The sequence below is a fragment of the Vigna radiata genome, chromosome 1 (assembly GCF_000741045.1).
Source record: "Vigna radiata var. radiata cultivar VC1973A chromosome 1, Vradiata_ver6, whole genome shotgun sequence".
In the NCBI taxonomy this organism is placed as follows: Eukaryota; Viridiplantae; Streptophyta; class Magnoliopsida; order Fabales; family Fabaceae; genus Vigna; species Vigna radiata.
This window is the reverse complement of record NC_028351.1, coordinates 20,886,501-20,896,363: the sequence shown is the minus strand read 5'-3', so window position 1 is coordinate 20,896,363 and position 9,863 is coordinate 20,886,501. Positions and strand designations below refer to the sequence as shown.

General features: G+C 32.1%; 2 protein-coding genes across 2 annotated transcripts; both read right to left on the bottom strand.

Annotated features, from left to right (window-relative positions):
- Positions 1 to 4,547: 4,547 nt before the first annotated feature.
- Positions 4,548 to 5,955, bottom strand: LOC106773864 (60S ribosomal protein L6-1). The gene is made up of 4 exons (XM_014660626.2): positions 5,637 to 5,955; positions 5,359 to 5,465; positions 4,985 to 5,166; positions 4,548 to 4,893 (listed from the first exon to the last, which is right to left on the bottom strand). Exons 1-4 carry the CDS (start codon positions 5,891 to 5,893, stop codon positions 4,738 to 4,740), a joined length of 702 nt encoding a protein of 233 aa, XP_014516112.1. The 5' UTR covers positions 5,894 to 5,955; the 3' UTR covers positions 4,548 to 4,737.
- Positions 5,956 to 6,803: 848 nt separating this feature from the next.
- LOC106759104 (pentatricopeptide repeat-containing protein At4g39530) lies at positions 6,804 to 9,589 on the bottom strand. Its single transcript, XM_014642114.2, has one exon. The coding sequence runs from the start codon at positions 9,547 to 9,549 to the stop codon at positions 6,934 to 6,936; it is 2,616 nt and encodes an 871-aa protein (XP_014497600.2). The 5' UTR covers positions 9,550 to 9,589; the 3' UTR covers positions 6,804 to 6,933.
- Positions 9,590 to 9,863: the final 274 nt, after the last annotated feature.

Here is a 9,863-nt window from a genome sequence, read left to right as displayed (position 1 = left end):
TTATATTGTACGAACTAATTTTTTTTATATATATATATATATATATATATATATATATATATATATATATATGTTCTTCACGTACTTTTATAAGTTTTAAATTTTTAAATTTAGTCTTTAATTAAGTATTATAATTTTAAAATTTCTAATAGAAAATAAATTTAAAAATAAAAAATAAAAAATATATTTCATATTATACTTTTTGGAATATATTTTGAATTACATAATAAAAAAATATACGTTTTGAAAATATAATACTATTATTAAATGTAATGTGATGACATTCATTCTAACACCTCTCTATTTCCCACATTAATTATTTGTGCTAAAGAATAGAAAATAACTTTCAATGTAGTTTTTATTTTTTATGTATGCTTATTGAGTTAAAGTATTTTTTTTAATTAAAATAAAGTATTTTTTTAATTAAAATTTTTAATTTAACCTATTTCACTCATTTGAACCGCGTTGTTAATGCATGGAGTAATTGCCTATTTTGTAATTAGTTAGTTGTGGAGAGTATATAAACTTAGTACCTTAATATTTGATAATTGGATAAACATCAGAAAAAAGTAATAAACTTTAATGATGAGGAGTACGTATGGTAATTTCATACCAACTGTAATTTCAAAGTTGAAGGAGCATTATCAGTACTGGTAATGTAAAATTGACTTTAAGGTGCACTTATGTAAGGTATTCATTGAAAGGTCTCATGGATTTCATGAGTATATATAAGCTTTAAAAAAGTATTAATGTAGACACTAATGAATGAATATTCACAATTCACTTAAAGAAAGAGTATGGAAAATTTCACATAATGAGATAAACATTAGTTTTAGTTAGAAAAAACATGTTAAAAAATAACTTTGAGGTTAACTTAATTTTTGTTAAGTAAGGTTGCACTCACTTATATAATGAATCTTATCTCAAATTGATATGAAACTTCTAATTCTTTTCAAGTCAAGACATATACACTTTAATCGTGAGACTAAACATTAATGGACAATATAATAACGGGTGAAACAATAGACGTTAACAACAAACTTCCTTAGAATAAGATCTAATTCATGATATGTTAAGAAGTGAACTTTAAGTCTAACTCAACCTCACAAAACCAATTTGTAATGTAAAGTTAGTGTCAGAAGTTCCACGTCGAGTAAATATAAGGTCAATTTACTAAATAGTGCAAATCTCACTTTATAAGTCAATTTTGTAAGGTTAAGTTAAGTTTAAAGTCTACTTCTTAAAAACCCAAAAAAAGTTACAAGACAATTGATGGAAGAGGATTCCAACCGTCTCAAGCCAAATCAAGTGAAGCGTGAAAAAGAAACCGTGGAAATCGAACAAATATTATTGCAAGTGGTGAAGAACTAATGTTACTCATGGCACAATTTTCAAAAAATGAAAAATCAAAATGCATTAAAGATGTGATTCATTTATTCAAGTTGTAAAAATCGCACGAGTAAAAAAGACTAAACTTTTATTAATGAAGTTATAGACAATATTAGTTGTGTATCTGTTAATTATGGGAGTTAAGCCTTTAGTATTTCTCACCCTCACTTTCAAACCCACAAATTGAGATTATATCTCCAAATTGTTAGTGTTTCAAATTATTAGTGGAAACAATTAAACTCAACCTCTTCCATCCTCTCTTCTAACTTTTACCACTAAACCATCTTTATATACCATGTATCTATCTAATAAAAAAAGTATTTTTTATGCTTTTGAGTTGAAAAATAATTCATTTAATATGAGTTAACTTGAGAAGAAAAGAGAAGAAAAGACTCGCATGAAATGAAACAAAATAAGAGTAAATTATTTCAAGCACATGACCTAATTTTTGATATCTTTATGATTAATATGATTACTATCATTGCAAAATCTCATTGTGGTCACTTGTGTATAATAGATTGAAATTTTATTAGAACATATAATCCTTAATAACAAAGGTTGAACACTAGATGTATTTAAGAAATTAAAACATTAATTGAAATTAAGTTAATTAAATTTTGTAATGAGTGGGGTATTCTAATATATTTCATTATCTGGTATATGAAATAAAAGTATGACTTATTTTAGAGTAAAATCACATATTAAATATGATTTCAAATACTTTAATAGAAAGAGGGAAAAAAATCATATATACTTGACTCCTTTCTTCCAGTGACAAAATGGTCCAACTCAACCTGTTTATGCCCCGTGTGACTTTGGCCCACCAAAGATGGGTCGGGTCGGATTGACACATCACTTAAAAATGAGTTGACTTTTACAATCCAATCTGACGGGTTGGACCAAGCTGAAATGGGTTCATGTCAGGCTTCCGAACTATTAGACGGGCTGTCGGTCTGATGTTGGGTTATTAGACGGGATGTCAGGTTGTAGGGCTGCATTTAAATAATTTATCACTTATTTGAATATAACATACCTTATTGCATTTGAATTTCCCATAATATATCAAAACATGTTCATATATTAAATTCTTTTTTTTTTTCACATAATCATTCTAACACCATAATACTAAAAATTTTAAAAATTAACAATGAGTTCCATCATCATTTCGTTCAATGTTCATCATTTCTCTTTTTAGTGTTATTAGATGTAGCATTTATAGAACTCTTCTCCTCAACTCTTCCATCTTCATCAACATCATCATCTAAATTTGAAACTCATGCTTCCAAGTGGCAGTACAAATTATTACTTCAACATTTTTTTTTACAATAGACGACTTCTATACTTATTCAAAATCCTTGAACCAATGTTGAAAGAAGATTCAGATGCAACTATAGTAATTGGGATACTTAGTAAATTATTCCTAACATTTAGGTTTTTTAGTGATGTCGGACTGTCGAGCTAGACAAGGGCAAGTTTCTTACATTTATATTTTTTTTAATGATGTTGGGCTGACTTGTCAGACGGGGCGAGTTCCTTACATTTAACTTTTTTAATAATGTCAAATTGTCGGGTTGGTCTGACTGGTTAGGACGGGTTATGTCGGGCTTGATCTTTTCTGCCATTCCTACTCCTTTTCATTAAGTTTAGAATAAAAAAAGTAATCAATATATATGTGATAACAATTTAAAAAATAATTATGTTTCTTGTAGAAAAGTAAATGTTTAATTTCAATTTATATTTAATATATAATATTATACATTCGACAAATAGAAAAAATGTTGATATGTGAATATAAAGATAGTAGTGTTCTTATCATTATAAAGGAAAAAAAATGTTAACGTAAAAATATAAAGGTATTTTTATCCTAAGTTTGTCGAGTGACATTCTTAGGGTCAATCACCTCTCATCCAAGGTATTGTTCGCTTTGGAGTTTATTTTGTCACAATTTTGTCTTTAAAAAGCGCCTTAGAGTGTATAAGGAGTATTTAAATTGTCTTTGACCTCTTCTAAGTGATGTGAGAATATTGGACATAGTAGGAACATAAGACCCCTAGTCGATGTTTGAGAGGAATTATTGTTCATCCTCAATGGAGAGCTTAAGAGGGCAATGATTCGTCTTAGAACCTCGTTATCGGTCCCACGGTGAACACTAATATTCCGATCTTAAGTTCTTCGAGTGACATTCTTAAGATCAATCACCTCTCATCCAAGATTTTGTCTTGTTTAAAGTTTTTACTCCACTTTGACCATAAGAAATATTTAAATTATCTTTGTCTTATACATGGAATAGAAAAAAATAATGTTATCATTATAAATAAAAAAAATGTTGATGCCCAAGGGAATTGGGTTCTCCCTGTAAGAAACCTTATTTCTTGAATAAAAGAAAAACAAAATGTGGTTGTCCGATTTAATTCAGAAAAGAGCAATCACTTCTGTACTTATATGGATGGAACTTTTTGTTAAAAAATATTAAAATTTTATGAGATCCAACAAATGAAAATGTATTATGATAACTAAATAGCTAATAACGTTGCTTCTAATCTAATGTCTCATGGACTAAACACATAAAACATGACTATTAATTTACTAAAAGAAATAAAAGTTGTCTGACAATAAAATTTATACTAAGTTTGTCAGGATGAACTTAGAGATGTTTTAAAAAAATCCTTCTAGGAAAACTCGTGGTAGAACTTACTTATTCCACACGTCATTCAATTTGTATGCCCCTAAGTTTTTTTTGAAGAACATATTTGAAGAATCAATATATAGTATATTTTTTCTCATTTTCAACCTTAAGTAGTGCCAAACTTTATTTTAAATAATATAAATATTTACTTTTTAAAAAGCTAATTATGAATTTTCATATTAAGGAGGAAATTAAACACTCTTAATAATATATCAAGAGTTTAGTTTTACAAAAATAACAACCCAATTCCAAAATATACTATATATTGATTCTTCAAATATGGTCACGATAAAGATATTTAATGTCCATGTAAATTATAGCATTTATTTGGGTTTAGATGAACCCAAAGCATTAAACTAAACAGATTACGTACCCCGCGGATACACTTTTACACGCACACTATCTTTGGTTTTGAAACCCCTGACCGCAAGCTTCAAAACAGATTATCTACGTCGTATAACTGTTTCCAATATTCTTTAAGACGAAAGCATCACTCTATAATATATAAAATTCATACAAACACAATCTCTAGAAAGGGGCAAAACTGTGGCAAGAAATACTGGCCTCACAATTCGTTGCCTAACAAAATTTTAAGCACTTTAGTAGAACCAAACATCAATACACAAAAGGCTATGAAATAGAAGAGTAACACCCCATTTCATCTAAAAGACTAGCTCATGGGGTTTCACACCATCCTTTAAGGAAAACCTGGCACCCAGATAAGTTTTCAAGTCCGGCACACTCTCTATGCCTTTTATCAATGCAGAGTCCACAGTTTTCTGGTCATCTTTCTTCTGCTGGGGCAACACACTCTTTTCCTGCGTTAGTGTAAAAAATGTAGAGATCAATACACAGAAGTAAGTGAGAAGAACATAGGAAGCCACAAAATAAGAAAACTTGCAATCCCACCTCCTTCTCAGCCTCAAAAAACTCGCCCTCTCCCTTCTTCTTCTTTTTCTGGGATTCCTTTGAAAAGTATTTGTCATCAAATTTGTCCACGTTAACAGCAGAAACATCTACTTTGGTTGATGTGGCAATAACATATGACTGGTTCACACGTCTCAATGGAACTCCGTTGATCTTAAAAGGACCTAAACGCCAAGTTACAAACATAAGACACACCAGAAATGGGTGGATAACAGAGTACATTCCAAAAAGCCCAAGTCATATTCTATTCAAATTTCAGATCAATGTCAAACTAAACACTAAACCAATTATCATGAACTAAAGCATTAAATATATAGATGGAAAATATCAGCAACATGCTTTATAAGAAAACTCACCAGTTACAAGAAGCAACCCGGAAGGAAGCTGCTTCAAAAACACTACCCTCTTTCCCTTAAATCTACCGGCAAGAAGAATCAAAACTGTGCCAGGGGTAACGCTAGCCCTGAAACAATTCCAACACAAATCCAGGCCATAAGCTCAACATAAAATAATAGTAAAACAGAGAAATTTAATTACAGAATGATGAAAATAAATTGAAAGCAATTAAAACTAAAGTAAATTACTCAAAAAACATGAATAAATATATACATATGAATGATTACACATAATGNACCTGAGCTTAGTGAGTCTGGGTTTGTGCTTGTTGAGAAGGGGCTTCTTGACATCATCNGCAGGGTAAAATTTGGGAGGTTTAAGAGCGGGAGATTGAGGTTTGGGAGTAGGGTCGTGGCGAGGAAAAACACCGCCGTTTTTAGCCTTGATAGCCCAAATCCCTCTCTTGTGGTACATCTGNGATCTCGAGTACTTCCCAATGCCCCTTATCAATTCGGGGTTTCTGCTAACCTTTCGCGTTCTCTGATTCGGCGCCATAGCTGTTACCTCCGACCAACACAAACCCTAATTTTGGCTCGTGCCGCAGAAGATATCAAATAGCTATATTCTCTATAGAACTATCTGACGGGCTTCAATTGACCCAAACATCCATGCTCCAGGCCCACGAAATGTTGGCATATTTTTTATTTTATATTTCGAAAACAAAATATGAAATATATTTTTCATTTTCTACTCTAATTTTTTTATTTTATTTTAAAAGTATAATATTTGATTACAAGTGAAAAGCTTAAATTGAAGACTAATTTTTTTTAATTATATATATATATATATATATATATATATATATATATATATATATAATACAGGAAATGTACTTTTTTTAGTTGATACATTTTGTATATTATGACTTTCTTAACCTATTTCACTCAACCAAATATTTATTTTTATTTACAAAAATTAAAATTAAAATTATATTGTACGAACTAATTTTTTTTANTATATATATATATATATATATATATATATATATATATATATATATATATATATATATATATATATATATATAATCTCTTGTTTCACTATTTTCTTATCATTATATATAAAATTTATATTATCTTTATATTATTATTTTAATATTATTTTTTCTTATAAATAGCATAGTATGTAGTAAAGTCATAATTTATTGTTTAAATATTTTAATATTCATTCATAGTATTTTAGAAAGTCAGGTTGTAAAAGTTATAACTTATCTCTGTCCATCATCTTTCTTATTATTTCTTCTTCACTTGCTCATTCTATCTTCCCTCTTTTTATCCTTTTATTCTTTCACTTTTGTATTATTTTTTTTATAGGGACAAAAGAACAGGAGACATTCCTAATTGATGATATTTTAGTTTACTCAAATTTCACATCCAATTTACATGGATCACAAAATTAACCTCGGTAAAAAAAAAAAAAAATTCTTCAGGGTGAAAATAGCTTCGCTAACGAAGTTGCAAGCAATGTTCACACTTTCGCTTGATGAAAAACTCAAAGGGCTTGGCTTAGTTGTAATTTTATCAGCTGGATTAATCTCAATCATCAAGAAAAAATGTGGCAGTGTTAGGCACATAACCAAACCCTTTGATTTGAAGAATCAAATTGTCCAAAACAAAAGATATAAGTGTAGAATCACGATGGGCCGTGTCTCTAGCAATGAATCTGTGAACTTCATTATTCACTTCAATCCAACTCCAACCTGGTTCTTTCACTACACTGCTCATGTCCATTTTCTCCCTCACCCTTCTTACCTTTGTCCACATACCTTTTGATGCAAAAATATTTGAAAGTAATATATATGATGCACTATCTAATGGATCACACGAAATTGCCATCTCAGCAGCATATGTTCCCAGTTCCACATGACCTGAAACTCTACATGCACTGAGCAAGCTCCTCCACACTACTGCTGCTGGTTTGATGGGCATTTTCTCGATAAATTCCTTGGCTTCATATATTTTACCAGCCCGGCCCAAGAGAGAAACCATGCAAGCATAATGATCAATCCCTGGTTCGACTCCAAACTGAGACATTGATTCAAAGTGGTGAAATCCAAGGTCTAGAAGTCCAGCATGGCTACATGCTGATAATACACCTACATATGTGACATAATTTGGCTTTGCTCCGTCCATAATCATGTGTTCGAACACCTCAAGCGCTTTCGCTGCCTCTCCATGCTGGGCATACGTTGAAATCATGGAATTCCAACAGGCAATGTCTCTTTGATTTGTGGAACTGAATGTTTTGTGAGCCTCTTCAATGCTTCCACACTTGGCATACATATCCACCAGGGAATTTGTGACAAAGGAGTCATCATCAAGACCCATTTTTATCACTTGGTTGTGAAACTGCTGGCCGTGTCGAAGACTCGCTAAGTTACTTGCTGCTGTGATTACGGCGGCAAAAGTGAATTCGTTGGGTTTTAGCCTTGAAATCTGTAGATCTTTGTAAAGTTTGAGAGACTCTTCATTTTCCGATTGTTGGCTGTATCCAGAAAACATTGCATTCCATACTACAATGTCTTTGTCATATACCTCCTCGAAAACTAGTCTTGCATCCCCAACACACGAGCATTTTGAATAAACATCTATTAAAGCACTTCCAGCAAAATTGTCCAAAGAAGACCCATATTTAATAATCAGGCCATGGATTTGGCAACTGAGTTTCAGGAGAAATAACGATGCAGATAGCCCAAGAAGGCTAACGAACGTTAAGAGAGTTGGTGGTGATAAACTTAGCCTCATTTCGTGAAAAAGATCCAATGCTTCAACTAGCATGCTGTGTCTCGAGTATCCTTCTATCATTGCATTATAGGATACTACATTTATAGCAGCCACAAGGTCGAAGACTTTTCTAGCATTAGTCAAGGAATCACATTTGGCATACATGTCAATCAAACCATTTTTCACAAAATCATCATTATCAACATTGACCTTGATAGCATAAGCATGCACTTGTCTTCCCTTTTGTTCGGCCTGGAGTGTACCACATGAATTGAGAACACTAGTGCAACCAAATGCATCGGGCTTCAATCCCTTTCTAACCATTTCACCAAACAGGTCCATGGCATACCCATGGAATGAATTTTGCATACAACCGGCAATCATCGTGGTCCACGAAACAACATCTTTATCCACCAGTTGATCGAATAACTTCCCACCTGTCTTCACTTTGTGACATTTCAAATAAAAATCTATAATTCCATTGACCACTGAAACATCAATGTCAAAGCCCCTCCTTAACACATAGCCATGAATTTGCCTCCCGCCTTCAAAAAACTCGAGCATCGAACAAGCACTTAAAACGCTAGAAATCACATATCTGTCTGGATAAACATCACCCTCTCTCATTTGGTGGAATAGCTTCAAGGATACTTCACTTCTTCCAAATTTTGCATACCCTGCTATAATTGCATTCCATGTGACAGTGGTTTTAACTCTCAGGCCATCAAAAATCAACCTTGCTTCATCAACATAACCATGCTTGGCATAAAAATCAATCAAAGATGTGCCCACATAAACATCCTGAACAAACCCACCCTTAACAATTAAACCATGCACTAGAAGAGCCTGACCGAGACTACCCAATTGTGTACAAGCTTTGATAACACTGGCTAAAATGTACTCATTTGGATCCTCAGTGCAACTTCTCCTGAACCGGCAGAACAAAACCAATGCTTCTACGCTGTAACCATGTTGAGTGTACATAGAAACCATGGAGGACCAAGTAACCAGATTCCTATGAGGCATAGTATCGAACAGCTTCTGTGCATCACTTAGAAGGTTCAGTTTTGAATATGCATGCAAGAGAGTATTGACAAGGAAGACATCATGTTGGTGAAAACCCAAAACCAAAATGTGGGCATGGATTTTCTTAAAGTAATTAGAAGTAGGACCATTTTGCCGCGGAAACTGCAACAAGTTGGCCAATTCACGACCAATTTTCCGTTGCTTAAGGTATGGAGAATCCTGTGGTTGAAGAAAATGAGGTGACAGAGTGAACAGATTCAAAGTTTTGCTCACTTTGATTTTGTGAAGGGAATTTAAGTAGGATCCTAGTAGTTGTCTGTGATGGCTTCGCATCGTAGATACGAGGTGGATGAATCCTCGTATCGATTCAGTGCATTCTCTTAAATGAGATTCGGCATTCATGTTATGAAGAACAAAAGAAACTCATTCAAGAGTTTCAAAAGCATTGTTTTTTCCAATAGTTTGTTTGGTTTTAAAAAATATTTACAGCTGCCATGAATAAAATTTTGAGACATATATAAGCAATACTTGGGTGTAAAAAAATATCAATATTTTCAATTAATTACAGTGAAAAAATGCAGTCTACTTAACTGGAGTTGAACTAGAATAATATGAGAGTAAACTAGAATAATTTATATATGTTTTTTTTTTCTACATACCTCTTTCTTTGTGACAAACCTTGGAATACTTTTATGTGTTATAATTTTTGTACAATA

Excerpts from the sequence above, each read along its gene's own strand:
- LOC106759104 (XM_014642114.2), bottom strand. The coding sequence starts at position 9,549 with ATGAATGCCGAATCTCATTTAAGAGAATGCACTGAATCGATACGAGGA.